The sequence below is a fragment of the Haliaeetus leucocephalus genome, unplaced genomic scaffold (assembly GCF_000737465.1).
Source record: "Haliaeetus leucocephalus isolate CR32 unplaced genomic scaffold, Haliaeetus_leucocephalus-4.0 Scaffold284, whole genome shotgun sequence".
NCBI lineage: Eukaryota > Metazoa > Chordata > Aves > Accipitriformes > Accipitridae > Haliaeetus > Haliaeetus leucocephalus.
Window position 1 is genome coordinate 2,609,925 of NW_010972720.1, and position 19,473 is coordinate 2,629,397.

Consider the following 19,473-nt stretch of genomic DNA (forward strand, 5'->3'; position numbering starts at 1 on the left):
GGTCAGAAAAAGGGGGGGGGGGGGGGGGCTAAGCACACAGGAACTAACAGAAGTGTAGGGAGCTTTGGTAATGAAAACTTTGAAGCCCCAAGAGCAGCGTGTTATTTTTTAGATTTAGGATCCTAGAATTGCCAATCATAAAAGTTTACAGTATTAGAATTATGTGGGTAACTTTAAATGTCTGATGCCAGTGCCTGAGTTCAATGGGACTATACAGATCTTTCATGCATAGTATTTGCAGTACTGAGGCCTACGTTGGCAAAAAGGAAATGATTAGATGCTGCAACAAAGGTCTCTACTAAAATGCATTTACCTTACTCATCTAGATGAAAAAAGTACACTTGCCCATCCACTGCTGAAATGAGTTTTACAGAAATAAAATGAAAACAAGTAAACTATTTTATTGACTGTACAAGATTAGCAACTGATTAGCTGAGAAAAGGCAGATGAGAGAAGTGAATAATGGTGCTGTCTTTGTCCCAGGTTTATGCAGCACTAGTCAATCTAACTGATCAAGCTCATAATTAAAGCTGAGTGTTCCTGAGACACAATTGCAGTTTATCATAGTATCATAGAATGGTTTGGGTTGGAAGAGACCTCAAAGATCATCTAGTTCTAACCCCATTGCCATAGGCAGGGACCCCTTCCACTAGACCAGGTTGCTCAAAGCCCCATCCAGCCTGGCCTTGAACACTTCCAGGGATGGGGCACAGTCTCTCTGGGCAACCTGTTCCAGTGTTAGGCTGCAAACGCACATTGCTGGGTCTTACTCAGCTTCTCATCAACCAACACTCACAAGTCCTTCTCTGCAGGGCTGCTGTCAATCCATTCTCCACCCAGCCAGTATCTGTGCTTGGGATTGCCCTGACTCATGTGCAGAACCTTGCACTTGGCCTTGTTGAACTTCATGAGGTTTGCACAAGCCCACCTCTCAAGCCTGTCAAGGTCCCTCTGGATGGCATCCTGTCCCTCAGGCATGTCAACTGCACCATTCATTTGGTGTCGTCTGCAAACTTGCTGAGGGTGCATTCAATCCCACTCTCCATATCATCGACAAAGATGTTAGCACTGGTCCCAGTACCAACCCCTGAAGAACGCCACTCTTCAGGGCGTTCAGTTGCTGGTCTCCACTTGGACTTCGAGCCACTGACCGCAAGTCTTTGAGTGCAACCATCCAGCCAATTCCTTATCCAGCAAGTGGTCCATCCATCAAATCCATGTCTCTCCAATTTAGAGACAAGGATGTCATGTGGGACTCTGTCAAATGCTTTGCACAAGTCCAGGTAGATGACATCAGTTGCTCTTCCCTTATCCACCAATACTGTAACCCCATTGTAGAAGGCCACCAAATTTGTCAGGCACGATTTGCCCTTAGTGAAGCCATGTTAGCTGTCACCTATTACCTCCTTATGTTCCATGTGCCTTAGCACAGTTTCCAGGATGATCCACTCCATGATCTTGCCAGGCACAGAGGTGAGACTGACTGGCCTATAGTTCTCCAGGTCTTCCTTTTTTCCCCTTTTAAAAAATGGCAGTTATGCTTCCCTTTTTCCAGTCAGTGGGAACTTCCCTGGACTGCCACGACTTCTCAAATATGATCGATCGTGGCTTAGCAACTTCATCTATCAGTTCCTTCCGGACCCACCAATGCATTTCATCAGGTCTCATGGGATTGTGCACCTTCGTGTTCCTCAGACGGTCTCAAACTGATCTCCTACAGTAGGTGGTTCTTCATTCTCCCAGTCCCTGTCTTTGCCTTCGGCGACTTGAGTGGTGTGGCTGAAGCACTTGCTGGTGAAGACTGAGGTAAAAAAAGTCATTGAGTACCTCAGCCTTCTCCATATCCCAGGTAACCACGTCTCCTGTTTCCTTCCGGAAAAGGCCCACATTTTTTCTAGTCTTCCCTTTATCACCAACATACCTATAGAAGCTTTTCTTGTTGCCCTTGACCTCTCCTGGCCAGATTTTATTCTATCAGGGCTTTAGCTTTCCTAACCTGATCCCTGGTTGCTTGGACAATTTCTCTGTATTACTCCTAGGCTACCTGTCCTTGCTTCCACTCTCTGCAGGCTTCCTTTTTGTTTTTGAGTTTGTCCAGGAGCTCCTTGTTCATCCATGCAGGCCTCCTGGCATTTTTGCCTGATTTCCTCTTTGTTGGGATGCATGACTCCTGAGCTTGGAGGAGGTGAACCAGCTTTCTTGGGCCCCTCTTCCCTGCAGGGCTTTATCTCATGGTACTCTACCAAGCACATCCCTGAAGAGGCCAAAGTCTGCTCTCCTGAAGTCCAGGGTAGTGAGCATGCTGTGCACCCTCCTCGCTGCCCTAAGGATCTTGAACTCCACTGTTTCATGGTCACTAAAGCCAAGGCTGCCCTTGAGCTTCACATTCCCCACCAGCCCCGCCTTGTTGGTGAGACCAAGGTCCAGCATAGCACCTCTCCTCGTTGGCTCCTCCGTCACTTGGAGAAGGAAGTTATCATCAACGCATTCCAGGAATCTCCTAGATTGCTTATGCCCTGCTGTGTTGTCCTTCCAACAGATATTGGGGTGGCTGATGTCCCCCATGAGGACCAGGGCTTGTGAACTTGAGGCTGCTCCTATCTGCCTATTGAGGGCTTCATCAGCTTGGTATTCCTGGTCGGTGGCCTGTAGGATACCCCCGCTATAATGTCACCTGTCCCTGCTCTTCCTTTAATCCTGACCAATAAGCTCTCGGTGGGATCCTCATCCATCCCCAGGTGGAGCTCCATGCACTCCAGCTGGTCACTGACATAGAGGGTGATACCCCCTCCTCCTCTCCCCTGACTGTCCTTCCTAAAGAGCCTGTGTCCCTCCATTCCAACACCCCAGTCATAGGAGCCATCCCACCACGTCTCCGTGATGCCAATAAGATCACAGCCCTGCAGGTATGCACACATCTCTTAACAACTCTTGTTTATTCTTCATGCCATGTGTGTTTGGGTAGAGGCATTTAAGTTGAGCCCCTGATGAAGCTGATAATTGATCTGAATGCAGTAGCATCCAAATAGTAAAATTCAGTAAGAGAGATATCTTTCTGTGGTCTCTCAAATTTTGCTTTGATATTCTTGAATAATGGCACCACTAGCAGAAAGGGCCAATTTGTTGGCTAGATATATGCAGAAACAGTTCAGATTATCTTAGGAATGGATTATTCTGCCAGTGATAAATATATTACAAGTTCAATCCAGTGCATTAATTTTTCATTAAATAATCAAAAGGCATGATAATTAAAATAAGGCAAAACCTCTTAAAGTGAATTCTAGAAATACTAAACCTGAAGTCTGTTATTCTGAACAGATGTGTGGTTACCAGTACAAACTTGCACTGTATGTGTTATATTGTTAAATATGTTCTGTGTCTTACAAGAACTGCACTGAACTACGTAGTAGTCATAAAGAACAAGACATTTCTCTTTAGGGATTCTAAGGGATAAGGAAGATAACAATGTCTTTGTTGTACTGTTAGGTCCATAAATACTGACTCCACAGAAACTAGCTGGCAGGAGAGTTGGCACAATCTAGGACCCTGAATTTGAGGAAATAGAGGAACCAACTCACAGCAATGTCATAGAATGAGGAATCATGTCCCTTGCAGTTTTTCAAGTTCAGATTCACACCTATAGAAGCCCTATCTCCCTGACGATACCTGTTTCTAGATTCTCCTCCTTACATTTGCTATGTCAGAAAAGCCCATGACAAATGTTAATGTGGTGATGAGTTTTGCAGTTTATTTATATTTTTTTATATTTACAAAAATAGCAGATGCATTTCCTATGTTATTTCTTAATCACATTTCCTATGCCTCTAACATTTCTATCAGGAGGCCACTGTATTTTGTCTAGGACAATAATTTCAGTGGCTGCCTACTCAATTCTGAGTATAGAAAGGGATGACCCATAGCCATATCAGAAGAGTGGTTTTATCACTTACACCTAACTTTAAATGTTTATTAACTCTGCTTTTATATGTATGGAGCTTACTCTGTAGTAGACATAAGTGCTTAGCTCTTGAATCCTGACTTCTTCTTGGGATAAGACTTGAGTGTAAGATGTTTTCTCTCTGTGCCTTGCTTTCATTGTATTCTGCTTTCCATAGGAAATATGGTGTGCATGTCTGAAGGGAATCTCACTCTATGTGTCTGGAAGAAAAAAATGTGAATCTATTTCTGAGCACACCTATTTTTCAGGGTAAACTTTTGCTACATAATGGTTATTCCTATTCTTTGTAAATCCTTGCTGTTCAGTCTTACTATATTCTATCTCTTGCTGCTGCTTTGTGAGCAGAACATATATATCTCTTATTTGCACTTGCGGCAGCCCAACATGATATTCAGCCTCTCACAAGAAAAGGAGTTTTTCTTTTTGGCTATGGGGTGGTTTTGGTGACTATTATAAATTGCTACCAGATATTTTTATTACCGGTGATTAACAAATACAGTGTTACAGAGGAGTCCTGATGGCTACATTTTAGTGTTGAAAAAAGGACAGTCAGTCACTGGCCTAGTTAGTATATGAGGGCGCAGCTCACTTTTTAATTTCTGGTGGATAAAGTGACCCTTTTATACTACAGAATAGCTGAAAGCAATAGAGGCTATCATCTAGTACAGTGGTCTGCAGGACGAGGCCAACCTGAACTAAATCAGGTGGATCAGTAAGGATGTCTGTCACTGAAATGCAGTGTGCTAGGGTTTGGGTTTGCAGGGTGTAAATGCATGAAGGTTAAGAAAGGAAGTAGAGATGCCAAATTGTGTGTGTTATGGGACACAAACCAGCTGCTGTGGCTGAAATAGAGTTCAGTTTGCAACGTATTTGTTATCGTCTGGCTACTGTCCAGGTGTTTGCTCTTACTGAATTCTATAAAGGTATTACTAATCACACAAAATCTAAGTGGTGTCATGATAGAACTGGTAAGAAAGGACAGAAAAACCACATTGTTATGTTGAACAGCAGTGTTCAGAAGTTACAGGACTGGTTAGGTTACATTAATACTGTCTCTACTAACCCAAAATCTGAGGTCTTGCACATTTGTAATGCAAAAGTAGATGATAAATTGTTGGTAATTATATGGCAAGGCTATCAGCCCAGGAGGAGAAGGTTACCAGAGGCAGTATTTCACAGGAAAAATCAAGAACTGTGTGTATGCATGGCACTGTAGCCCCTCAGCAAACAGCTTCCTTTAAAGAGACAACTCATTTTTAGGAGCCTGAAGTCATTCCAGGTAATTAGCTAGTGAAGCATGTACTGGCAGACTGAGACCTCTGCCTGAGATGAATGTGAAGAACTGGCAAACTAAGTAGAATTTAGAATTGACTGGCAGTGTAGAGGGCCTGAAACATATTGGGAAAGTTAGATTTGGCCTGCAGAAGTTTTTATTTAGAAAATGGTCTGTCACAGAGCTGGTGATAAGTATGAAAAAATGAAAGTAAAAACTCTGTGTGGTCACACTTATGGAAGGAGGAGGTGGAAAAGATAAGGCATTGAATGAGGAGTGGTTGTCAGGACTTGTGCCTGGAATAGTTGATGCAGGGTTTTGCATATCTGGACATCAAATAAAATGAAACTGTAGTGATAGTCTATTTAATTGATCTAATCTATACAAAACTCTTTGGCAGAATGTGGACAAGACAGACATACTAACTCTAGCCTTTAGACAGCAGCGAAAATTGTCTGGCTAGAGTGAAAATTTTCAGCATGTTCAATTAAAGGTTTCAGGAAAAATCGCAGGGAAAAAGAATGTGATCCTGCTGAAATATTTCTAAGTAGCAAGGGCAACTATAGTGCCTGGAAAAAAGAAAACCAAATTTTTCCCTTGGTCTCAGTCATCTTTCCCAGAAAATCTTATCTTTTCAAAAATGGTGTTGACAAGTTGTTACCAACACCCATATGAGGTCCCTGAAAGAAAAAAGTAGATTGTATCTGTAGGGTTTTTTAACACTATTATTAATCTTAATACTAAATATAACCTCTTCATTCATCCAATTCTGAAAGTATAGGAATGAAACGTGCCTTAAACAAATAGGGTTCCATTCAACCCACATCAGTCCACATGACTCTATAGAACTTACTGGAAACAAGCTATTTATATTGGTTGTATACATGCATGCTAAGAGTATGAAGATTTTATTTTAGCTAATTCAATATCAGCTGTAGGCATTAAAAGCCCATAATCTCATAGGCAAGACAGTGGACATCCAACAAGTTTGTCTTGAAGAATTGTTTAAGTGTCCTGAAAGTATTAACATCTCTTCTTCAGGCTGTCCAAGGACTACACCATTACAGAAAAACAAGGTTTGTTATTCAAGGCAAGCAATTCCCCTGTACCTTCAGAGACTCCACACCTTTGAACCACAATTGTCTTGGCAATTCCAAGATACCCCCTTTTTTACTTCTGCTGACACAGTCTTATTTGCTAAGTTCTTTCCTTTTCACCACCCTTAGAGTACCATTCCAAGCCACGAAGAATAAAATTTTTGAGAAAACTTGTGATCCACCTGATACCAATATATCTTGTAAATTTTCTACTCATTCTGTTTTACACCAGAAAGGCCATGCTTCCCTTGTGTCATTTTACAATACCTACAGGCATATTAAAACCTAACTCTTTTCCTCTTGTTCAATAAACAAACACATGAACGGCATGAAACAACTGAGCTGAATAGCTAGCATTTTTGTACAAGAGAATTTGGTTCAACTACAGGATTTATTTTATAGTTCTTTTATCTACATTCCATTTATCTACATTCCATTCTCATTTCTTTAATGTTTAGTAAGGTACAGGTTCAAGAGTAACATTGGATTTATTCGGCAAATGAAGCAGTTCTTTAGGTATCCAGCTGAGGCAAAGACTACAGTCGTGTTGACTAGAGTTATTTCACTACTCTCTTCTGTTAGGCATCCCAACAGTGTGCCTCCAGGATAGGCTGCCTGCACACCACTGTTCCTAAGAACATGGCAGAGATTTGAGTTGTACCCTAAATTCCAAGCCACATAGCAGGGAGAAGATATGACAGAGCTAGCGAATCTGGTTTTGGCTTGAGGTTAGAATGAATTCTAATATACATTATGTGCTAAAAATATTAGCTTCAGAAATCAGCTGTGATGCATTTCAAGGCTAAATTTATGCCGGATCTCCAAGAAAGCAGGATTTTATTCTGTGTACTTCTGAGCCACTGTGCAAAGGGTCTGCCCCTTGCACTGCCCTCTAAGTCATTCTAATGGAATCTCTCCCTTGGGAGTTACAGGTTTATCCTTCTCAGCCTGAATTTCAGAGAAGAATAACATTTCGGGCCCAGCCCTTTACTACATCTCTCAAACCTAATATTGCTTGCTGAAGCCTATAGATTTTCAGCTGTCACTTTTATATTAGTTTCTGTGGGTTCAGCAGCAGTTGTACAGTTACTACTGCCCTTTCACCCTGCATTAGTTGGGAGCTGAAGAATACAAATATCTAGCTCTCTGTAGCTGTGTGTCAGGTCTCACTTCAGATATGCGCAGTGGGCTGAGTCACCCATCTGCAGAGCAGAAACCCTCGGATGAGTTGTTGGACAACTTTTGTGCTACTGAAATGGAAAGGAGAGAAGAGGTATGGTTTCCACACATTCAGGCACACGCATTGACCTAGTGTGTCCATAATTACTGTCACTCAGGTGGACACCTCAGGTTCCCTGGCAGATAAGAAATATACTCCAGTTCTGTTATCTTTCTTATGGTGTCTTTGTGCTGTTGTGGGAAAGCAACAATGTGCGCATCATTTTCTGTAATGCAGTAACCTGTATTGCTGTAGCCTGCTTACAGATCTTTCCATTTGCACAATCTCCAATTTAGAGACTGGGAGGAAAGAAACTGTACTATTCAGGGAACATCATCATGTAGTACGGAGTGAATTTTCTCTAAAAATCCAAAAGATAGGAGGATGATTGCTTAGAAAGACTAAAAAGCCTCCATAAATAAAAAAGGAAAAAAAAAAGGCCATTATTTAATTTATTAAGAGAGACAATAAGCATCAAAATGAAATTACGAGGTGAGCAGGTGCTTTCTCCTTTACATATGTTGCTTTTCATAGTATATTTCTTCTTTTGTAACTGAGATAGTCTTTTCACTATTCTTTGAAAATTCAGGAATATTGAATGTCACATAAAGTTATAATTGTAATATAAGAATAAAGGAATGCTGTGAGATAGAAGTGAAACTTAAAAAAGAGAGAGACAACAAGCTCTAGCACATGAAAGAAAAACTTTTCTTTCCTGGGAGACAGACCACAGAAATAAATATGTATCTAGCTGACATTTCTTTGTATCTTATTCAAGCAGAATAAAACTAAAATTATCTCACATGCCTATAGGCTGCCCTGGTGTAAGGCACAGAAATGTAGAAGGGATTATTTCATATGTGCATTTTCATTTGCTTCCTTTCTAAAATACAAAAGCAGCTCATTCTAGTTGCTGAGAAATCATTTGGTAAAATAAATCCTTAAAAATAGAAGACATTTCCACTTAAATATTTTTTCAGACAATTCATGATAAAAGTGAAGTATTTTGACCAGGGGCAAATCCAGATGCTTAGACTGACCTTGGAAAAAACATTACATGAGCTGGCTAAAACCAAAATATCATTTGGAAGGAATGCTATACATGAATTTTCCTCTTAGAGCTTTCTATGCTGGAGCAACAGTATTGATATTGAAGGAAAGTGTGCAGTACTAATCAAAATCATTATTTTTTTTAGCAGAGCTAAAACCTACAATCTGTCCTTTATAAGTAACTGTCAGCCTTTCTTTGCAACCTGGTGGTAAGACAAGTAAGAAAAAGATGAGTGATTTGTTAGAAACAGTCTAATTTGCTTAGTGACACATGCAGGAGCAAGGCTTGAAAGATCAGGTACAATTTAAAGAAACTGTGAGATAAATGTGCCTTGTAAATTCATAATTGTACAATGTCCTACCCAACCTGGCACTCAGTGGAAAATACAGCAGTGATCATCACTTTAAAAAGAAACATCTGGAAGCATGGCTGCTGTTTTGCTCCTGCAACCGCTTCAGTTTTATAACACAGCCTGATGATCAGATCATTTACTCAGGACACGAGAGGACTGTGTTCTCAGTTTTGAAACCCCGTGTCTTCCACTTCCCCAGACAGTGCATTAACCACCAGGGTTAGTGCTTTGATCCCCCGGTTTAAGTTGTCCCACGGTGCACCAAAAAATGTAAGCTGGACAGCCACAGGAGAGTATGACACTGTGGCCTAGAGATTAGAGATGCTTGGATGGATTCAGACTCTCGGGGTTATGTCAGTTCTTGCCTCAGGAGATTTGATATGAAGCCTGGCAAAATGCTAAAAGCACCCATTCTCCTTTTTTCTTCTATAATTTTAAAGGGAACTGGGTGCCCGTTCTTAGCCAAAGACTGAAATTTGAATGTTTCTGCTCACCTTTTTCTAAGTTTTGGAAATTGGTCAGAGTTCAGACTCACATAAAACAATTATTTTATCTAGTTACTCTTCTGTCTAGCATGTAGATATTATTTGTAACTCCTCCAAGGTGTCTATTTCCCTTCCTGTACTGCCTGTAGAGAGAAACCAGTTTTGGGCAGGTAAATTCCTGCTCTTGAAGGTCTAGGATCTTGGAAGTTATGTCACTGTGCCTGTCGTCTTTGGGTCTGTCCCAAAGTCATTTCAGGGAACTGGTTTCTTGTTCTTGCAAACCTAACTGGTTATTCTGCTATCAGACACGTAGGTACAGCCAGAGCTCCCACATGCTGCAAAATTTTCTGCCTCAGGCCAGCTACTTTGCCCATAGTCTCTATTTTTCAATGTCTGGAGTAACAGGTAAAATAGAATTAGACAGGGCAATATGGGGAAACTTTATTACTTGTAACTTCCTTATGAAATCAAGTTTGATCTTTCTCTGTAACTAGAAGATTTTGAAGCACTCATTTGTATTTTGTTCAGCTCTTCTTTTGTGAACATTGCCTTTCTCTACTATGTGAATGTGCAGCAGGGAATTTACTCCCACTGAACTGAATGATTAAAAACAAGACTTCAGTGAAGAATGTTTTGCTGGAAAATACAGTAAAACTTCTACAGTGTTATTCAACTAATAAGTGTTGGTTCCCTGTGGTGTAGTTTGTGGGAATTGTGAGCTCCTGCAAGGTTTCTATAAAGCAAAACAGATGCCTGTTTGTTCAAGAATGCTCAGTTGTTGTATGACCTGTCCTCACAAGGGCTGAAAAAGAGGAAAAATACAGTTGAGTTTTATGAAGTTGTTTAAGTAAAAATTTCATAACTTTTAAAAATTATACCTTCTGATTGTTCAAACACTGTGATGCTTTCTGTTTGAAGCATAATTGCATATAGTGAATATTTACTTATTGATCCTAAAACTGTAAATCTAGATCTGACATTAAGATGGGTACTTATAATTTATCTGTTTTTCTCCTGTCATTGATTTTCACAAACTTCAGATTGCTGGAATCTTTCAAAGAATGCTTTACTTTGTTTTATTTTTGTTCTTCACATCATTAGGAGGATTTTTCTGCTAGGAATCTCTTCCAAAATCCTCTCATTTTAAGGGGAAAAGGCAATTCCCAAATACTTCATGTCACAAGGAAAATGAGTATTTAATGCATATCTGTGCCTTCCTCCTCGCACATCCTGTGTTAGCTCAGATCATAGCATCAGACAGTACCTTTGGTTTTGTCTTTTTGTCTGTGTGTGTGTGCGCCTTGAAATGGCATAGCTGCTGTATGCTTTCCATCCTCTTTTATGTTCTAAGCGAGATATCAAGGGAGGTGATAGGTACAATATATGATGGCTTGAGTTAACAAATGCTAATTTTATTTTACATAAAAAGTATTGATGTTAACTGAGAGATAATTCTGCAAAGCCTGTCTTGTCTAAGCTGGTTTTACCTTCTCTTCTGCTCTCAGGATATTTGTGTATAATGCAAATAGAGCTTTATGATGAGATTATTTAAAACACACGGAGTTGTAATTTTGGTTTTTCCATTGAAATTCTAGTATAACACCAGGTTTGGTCAAACTGTCAGACCTTCTTTGCGTTAGAAAGCTATCAAGTCCTTTTTTCTTTCTGTGTTTTGCTGCGTGATTTCAATGTCAAGCTATCTGTGCTAATACACATTCCTTTAGGCCCGGAATCGTTGGAAGATGCTAGAAATTTTTCCAGTGTTATGGCTGATGGTCAGATCATACTCACATTTTATCCCTAGCTAGATGGTACCTTTTATGGACATCTTCCTCCTCTTAATGCAAGGGCTTTACAGCCCTTCACAAGATTTTCTGGGAGGTGTTCCTCTGATCCAAGGTGCTGCCCCAATTGAGGGGGTGAGGGCTGTGTAAGTGACATACCCTATGTGGGTACATGGGCATATACATATATACATATATATGCTTTGCAATCTTCTACATTTCTCCCTTGTAGTAAACCCTTTCCCTAATCCCTTCTAGGATGATTAGGTAAAAACTACAGTTATGTAGCTGTAACTTGTTGGCATACTGAAGAGCTAGGGCAGGAATCTGAAGAGCAGGGACTCAGTATACATTGTCTTGTTTCCAGCTTTTAAGGACACCACAGTATTATCGATTTCAGGATATTCACATAAATCACATAAATCACTTCCTCAAGTTATTCTCATGTTTCCTTTATGCTCTCCCATATTACTGTCCCCCTGTATGTGTGAACACAGGGAAGACTTAATGGTGAATCTCCATATGCATAAATTTTCCATGAAGGTAAACTGGCATTAGGTACTTTAGTAGTAACAGCAGATTTACACAAAACAGTTGATTTTCAGTAGAAGTAAGGATGAAAGAATCTCTTCCTTTGAAAATCATGTATGTTTCACAGAATCTTTTGGTAAAATAGAGGATTCTTTTTTGAAAATTTGTTCTTGTACCAATACAAGGGGTCTTTCTACATCCTGCATAGCTGTTGTAATCCCTACAAAAGTATTTATAGGATAATGCATTAAGCAAACTTACAGCTTTCCAGCTGCATTATACATGTTTGCACATCCATTGGAAAATTTTTGAGATCCATCGGACAGGACAGTATTAAAGTCAATCTGAAAGAACACAAAAAAAATATTAAAAATATACCACAAAAATGCCATAGAACTGCACAGGAAAAATGCATGAAAACCCTGGAAGTCATTAGAAATAGAAGAAATTGCATTTTTTCATTAGGAAGCTCTCAAAAGGGCTGTATATTAGCTGAACACATTTCACTCGCTCACCCTATTATGACCATGTGGAAAAAAACCATAGACTTTCAGAAAAACAAATTTTTTCAGTTGGGTTACCTAACTTTATGAGAACTCTAAAGGAATGCAGCAACAGCATGTTTTTTGTGCTACAGCAGAATTATTGTACTGTTACAGTATTTCAAATCATTGACATAAAATTTACCCAGACTTGCAAGAATTTCGTAACAGATGTCAGCTGCAAATTATGGTGGCAAAGTAATTTATGTGTTATTGTCCTAAAATAAGGTGCTTAAATTGTCAACACAAAGGTTTAAGATAACATTTAATGATATTGATGGCAGGCTGAAATATGCCTGTAATTTTGAACTGCAGCTGTGTTTCACGTTAGTCCTGGTACTTCCTGTGAAATACTTTGCAGTCTATAGGCAAAAGAGGTATTTTTACATTTTGTATCAATACAATAACTTATCTTTAAAGTGATACTTCTCAGAGGAATGAGAAAGAAGAATGTAACAGGTAAAAACACATGTTTTCCCTCACTGGCCATGTTTAGGTATCCATTCATAATTCAGGGACATGACTGCACCTTTCTTCTTGCTAGAAAATATCTTGTGTGAAAATTTTGCCCCATATTCATTTATCAGTTCAGTTGATAGAAAATCGGAGGGCCTTGAGATCAATTCCTTACACGTAAGGCTTTCCTAGAATGGCAGTGCTCTAATCCCCCTCTCTCAAACCCATTTCCCTGTTTTTGGCATTGGGGCTAAAGGGAAGTGGGCAGTAGGTGGCAACTATAGCTGTATATTTCTTTCACCCTACTTTTTCCCCTCTCCAAAGCTTCTTGATTCTTTGTTGCTGCACCTTCTGTTTAGCCTGTCAGTGACAGGGCTGCAGGGGGAGAGTCCAAGTAGGGAACTCAGACCCAGGCTCTATTCCCATGCTAAAAATGGTTCCAAATGCAAAATCTGATTAGTAGGCTAGTAACAAGGCAAGTCATTTCAGAGAAGAGGCATCTGGACTTTACTTTGTGCTTTGGTAAATATTTTAGGATTTTATATTAAGTATTCATTGAATCAGGAACTGGACCCTTCTCATTATTTTCTTGCCTGAATCATTCCAATGCAATTGGGGGGGGAGACATTAGGGAATGAAAGGAAAAGCAAATTTCGAGACTTTTTTTTTTCTTTTAATATCGGCAAGTTAGCAATTAGCATGTCTTCCCTCATCAAAAGCTTAACTGACTCAAATTCACATAACAACTCAACTAGATGCCAATTATATGATTTTAAATCTGTTTCAGAAATTGTAATAGTTCTTAATTAAATCATGGCAACATAAACTTTCTGGCTCCATAAGAAACACAGGAGCTATCTGGCATCTGTTTCATCACAGTCAATGTTTGCTTTTATAATTTAATATTATAATATTTCTCATGTTTTGTTTTTTTCCCCCATTTCATGTGACCATGAACTAGGTCTGAATTCTATTGAAGTTGCAATGCAAACTTGTTTCAGTTGAGTGGCGGTGTCTATACTTTGTGTTGTACATAGCTGGAGGAAGTAGGGCAAGGAGGAGGAGTTGTCTGATTAGAGTGAAACAACTGCCAGTGCCTCTCAGGGTGACTCAGACAGTCTGGAGAGAATTGATTTAGTTCTACTTTCTACTTGGGTCTGGAGAAGGAATCCTTTATACTTGCTTTCCATCTGTTTCTAGTGACAGAATACATGTTGTGACACTGAAGAATGATTATGTTCCCAGACTGGCAGGCTAACCTCCTTTTGGATATGAAATGCTTGTAGGAATTTTAACCCAACCCTTTCTCCCTGTGTAAGCTTGACAAGATGCTGCCCACTTGCACTGGAAGGAGGGAGGAAGGAGACTCCCTTGCCACTGAGACTTTCCACGCAAGTCACAAACATTTTCTTTTTCTCTTAGTATACAAATTGTTCTACAGATTCCTGATGTCTCTTCAAAAAGTCCAATTACCCACTAATACAGTGTCACAAAAGCATGCAAAGCAAAACACTAAGTGGATGAGAGGTATATTTATTTTGAAAAGTGTAACATTTTGTACAAGTAGGTCACTGTATTAATACCAAATCTGTATCATGTCTAATGGGTCATTAGTATATTTATATCCAATGTGTTTCTCATCAAATCAGGTTTTTCAAGGTAGTGGTAAAATGCCTACTAATGTCTGTATTAATAAAACAAAAGTGGGGAGAAAAGAAGAGAAAAGAAGTAGGATAACTTGATTTTGTCAATACTTATGATTGCTGCTTATAGCTTCTTAAACCTTTTCAAAAGTTTACTTTCCACTTTTCCCTCCATCTCCAGCAGTAAGTGAACTATTCTTTAAATGTCATGCTTCCCAAACAGGTCATGTTTCCATGTTGAAGTGCAGCTGCAATATCCAAAAAGGTGAAAAAGAAATAACATTGGATTGTCATTACATTGGAGGCTACAGCACGTGAAACTCATACATAGGCCAGCTCAGATTATAATACTCCAGGATTATTTGCTCTGTGCAACTGTCCTAGCAACTCTACACTCAGTATCTGTACTTTAAAATGGCAAAGATACTTTTCTTATTATTTTTACTATGTGCATGCCTAATGAAGGATCATTTTCTATTTTAGTATTAAGAATGAACAGTAACGATGATGAAGTTCTGTATTCAAAACTCACAACTATTTTAGTAATAGTTCTGCATGAAGAAACTGAAGCAACTGAAGAAATCTGTTAACAATTCTTGGGTACTCTTTTCAGCTTCTATCTGAAAAAAAATCATTTGATTAGAGACTCACCTGATGGAATAAAGTACATTTCCATTTTTGAAAATTCGCAACAACTTATTATCTGTTGTAACTTCATGAAAGTTGGCACCTTTTTCATTTGCAAAGAACAAATCAGGTTTCCAAATTGAATCCAGCATGGATGGATCTAAGTCTAAAGAGTCATCTGGATATTCGCTGTATGCGAGGCGTGGATCATTCCAATTCTGACGGAGAAAGATGTTCACTCGGTAATCCTGAATGAAAGAGAAGACAAGCAAAGCTTTATCAAGCATGGGGATTTAGCTTTTATTTCATTTCTTAGCCATGTAATCCCCTGTCCATCTGTGGATGACAAAAGAATTACTTAGCTGAATGCCAGTGTGATACCTATTTGTATTAGTGGGGGCACAATGGATAAGAATAAAGATGCATTTCAGGGCAATTGAAAACATCCCAAGCTAAGGAAATCCAACCTCCATGTATAGTTCATATAACTCCATGTAACTCTACCCCTACAGCAGCTTTGTCTTGAAATCAAAATGAGAGAAGCATAAACAGTTTTATGGAGTTACCTTTTTCTGCCCAAGTCCTGGCGGGGGCATTCTTACTTCCCTCTCTTAGGCAGTGAGAATCTCTCCCGCTGTAAGGGAAGTTAAATTAATTTCTTTTTTCTCTCTCTAATCCTTACATATTTTAGATCCACCACTTAGATTTTCTGTGCCTCAGTTCCCTATTGAAAATTGTGTGAGCAGTAGTTTACTATACAGCTGTCTGAGGAGGACACATGTTCTTCCTCTGTTCAAATAGAGTGGAGATCATATAAGTCCTTATGATAAATTAGCTTAGGTACAAGTGGAGTCACCTTAATTCCTACAGACAGTCCTGTCTTAGTCAAGGATGCTTTTATAGAAAAGACGAGTAGAGTGCTTTGAACTTCTGGAAGCCATTTTGGAGTCATATCTACTCTCTGTCAGAGAGAATGTTGTATTTATGGCTGGACACTTTCTTAAAACTTTACTATTTAGAAAGATGAAAATACTTGGTTTTAAATAAAAGCAAGTATTAGCATCTCATTACATTATATCAAGAACTGAGAGAATTGAGACACTGAGCATAAGGACTATACTTTTATTGGTCCTAATATGATTTTCCTCATTATTTGCACTACTGCATTAATGAAAGAAGATTAAAAATAAAATAGAAAAAAGATGTTAGGAGCAGAGGTGAAATGGGAGCTGGTTGTCAGAGCTTACGTGACACTTCTGAATGTAATAGAATTAAATAACATCACTTGTTTATTGTTAAAAAAGACAACAAAACTTAATTTTAAAATGAAATCTTTTTGATTCAAAATAGGAAATGAAGTGTTCAAGGCTGAGCAATACAATTTGGCCAATAACTATGGGTAGTATCGATTAGTGGTTAGAATAACTAGTTAAAACCCCACTGGTGTAGAAGTTGTGGGTACTGTTAAAATTCCAGTGTCGTATCAATATTTGGTCTTATGAAATTTGGAACATGCAGCCATACAGTTGTGAGAATCATGCCAACTGACATAATAAAGGACAACAGGAACCTCAATATGCAACATTTACTCATAAGAAATAGTTTTTTATATCTTCTTGTTTTGGTCAATTTAATTACTCGGCTTGAATAAGGGTAGCCAAATATGCTAAAAACATGTTTACCAAGCATTTTCTGCTTGATAATCAGAAAACACTGCATAGCATATAAAGAAAGTCCCAGTAGATGATTCTATGTTTGTATAACTTTTTAAATTTTCAAGACAAAGCCAGTAAGTGGAAAACTACACCTGGAGAATGAAAAGAATTCAGATTATTGTTTTCAGCAGACATGAAAAAGGCTCTCTGGCCAAACTGAAGTGTATAACATTAGATGCCAGGTTTTGTTAATCAATTGCTCTTTAAAAATAAATAGTTAATTTGTTAAACCCCCTTTCAGAAAAGGAATGAAGGAAATTTTCCTTCTCTTTTCATCATGGCTAGTGACAGCCTCAAGAGCCATAAAATGTTCATAAGTGAAGCTGTTGGTATTTTTCACAATTAGCACCATGGCATGATGAAACCAGAGCCAGGGATTTGTATTTTACAGATGTAGAAACAAACTTTTTTTTTTTTTCCCCTAAAGTAAGCCAAAACCCTTAGACAGACTTGTGCCTCAGTGTTCATAGAACTGAGCTTTTGGTGTCTTCCATGCAGCAAGAGGACATATTACTCCCTGAAATACCCTTATTTCTTTGCATGATATCCCAAATACCATGTAGTACCAGTTCCCCTTCCAAATTCCTGTATACAAACAAAAGACCAGGAAGAAGTAGGATGTGGGAGCAGTGACGACTCTACTGCCTGTCCCAACATGTGGAATCCTTGCACTGAAGAAAATATTATCTCAAAACCTGGGGCACTGGGTGTGAGCACTGCAGCTCTCAGGACTTCACCTGCACTTCAGCCAAACCCAAGCTTTACCTTTTAATTTGTATAACCTGAAGTATGCTTATTTATTTCACTTTTCTCTGTAGAATATGATGAGTTTAAGAGTGGGCTTACTTATAGAGTAAGGTATTTCTCATATGTATAAAACAGAACAGGTGAAAAATGCATAGCAGAAAGTTGAAATGTAAACAGAAAATGGAGGAAGAAAAATGGAGGAGTCTGTTTGAGGTTATATTAAGCTATTCTGTATGTCAGTTTGCCTAAATTTTATGGGTTTAAATTGTTTCCAGCTTTTAAGATGAAAAACATCCTAGTTAAATTTTTCTCTGAAGCAATTGAAGCTATTTTTCATTGTTCTCTCCCCTGAAAGGTCTGACTCAAATTGGCTCTCATTATTCACTAAAAAAATTCCTAATCTATAAAAAGGAAAGAGATACATTTGATTGCTATTGTATGAAGGACAAGTATTCATTGCCTCAGTTTATAATTACACATTGTAAGCATAAGGCTTAACTGCTTTAAACAAGTAGGGTTGTTTGATGCAAACACAGAGACCAGAATTAAACTGCCAGAATTGATTTGTACTCCTACAAGAGGATTACTATTCTCACATGCTACTTGCCCAGAGGGGTGACTCCTAATTCAAATAACTCTGTGCTGGGGAGGTCCCTTGAGGGGAGAGAGAAATCATCATTTAAGCATGTGGTGTCTTCCACAGCCACTTCTATAACCTCAAGGCTGCCATCGTCTGAACAGCTGCCATACCCTGGTTCTACAGAATGAGATTGCTTTATGGGTCTGCACTTGCTCCATTGTCCTTCGAAACCCTTAGCCACAGGGTGAACTTTCTTAGAGGGTCAGGATACTGTTCATCTGCTTCATAGGGCTCAATAAAATAAAAATTGGGAGATCAGGTAATTGCTCTTTGCTGTCCATGCTGAGGCGGAGGCCATTATGGACTCCAATACTAACATTTTGATTAGCAATTTCCAGCACACAGTAAAATCTAAAATACTTACAGAATATGTTGATTTATTCTTCATTATACGATACAGATAGAGCTATATTCCCATAGCATACAGAATATAGCTAGACTGCTTTATGAAAACTTTTGTACAAATCCTCAAGGTATTAATTGCCTAACTCTCACTGGTTTCTTTAATGCATTTTTAATATGCACTGTATGTGGAATCCTTCTAGATCTGAGAGAAAGAGATATAAAAGCAAATTTCCAAAATATGCCCTTCATTTGAACATAGCATATCACCTGCTCTCACAATTTTTGAATGCTGTCATTTGAACAGTTAATCAAATTTTCATGCATAAATGAATAATCTTCCAGAACTCTACCTGTTGCACTTCCAAATATTATTATAATTTTGACTAATATATCCATCTAAGTGAAATCTAGACTTGTCTTATTTTTGCTTTATTTGTTTTAACTCACTGTAAAATTTTAACATGGAAATCCTATGAACTTTCCAAGAACACTGCTAAGAGTAAATTTAAAGGCACTATGAGAAATATTGTTCTTGTGAAGAATTTTTTTTTAATCTGGTAACTATGGCATTTTGTTGTAATGAAAACTGGATATGGTCCTCTGTTCCTAAGAAGATATCACAGACATACTGGAAAGAGCTGCTCACATGAAGGCTAAAGAGAGGAATGAAAACTAGCAGGGTGACCTGGAGTAAAAGTCAGGCAGAATGAGAGAGAGCTACTAGAGACATTGGGGGAACAGGGAATAATTCAAATGGTTTAAGTAGGTGTTACAAAGGAGAGGAATATGTATCAAGAAGAATAAGACCCAAGGGAGTCCTGTCCTAAAAAGGTAGCCAGTGTCTTGAAGAGATACTTCAAAGTAAGTATAATTTTGTAACTACAGTGGGCTATTTGTTTTATTGAATTTATCGCCCCATAAAGAATGAGACTATTTGGTCACACAGTTGTGTGTGTGTAATCAGCCTTCTCCCTCTATCTATGCCCCCCCCCCCCCCCCATATTTTAT

General features: G+C 38.8%; 1 protein-coding gene across 2 annotated transcripts in view; it reads right to left on the minus strand.

Moving 5' to 3' along the window:
* Positions 1-19,473, minus strand: part of GLRA3 (glycine receptor, alpha 3) — a 70,980-nt gene that overhangs the window by 27,963 nt on the left and 23,544 nt on the right. For both annotated transcript variants that reach the window (XM_010569968.1, XM_010569969.1), the window contains exons 3-4: positions 15,043-15,266; positions 12,012-12,094 (exon numbers count right to left, since the gene is read on the minus strand). In XM_010569968.1, coding sequence (XP_010568270.1) covers positions 12,012-12,094; positions 15,043-15,266 — 307 coding nt within the window. The remainder of the gene's footprint in view (positions 1-12,011; positions 12,095-15,042; positions 15,267-19,473) is intronic.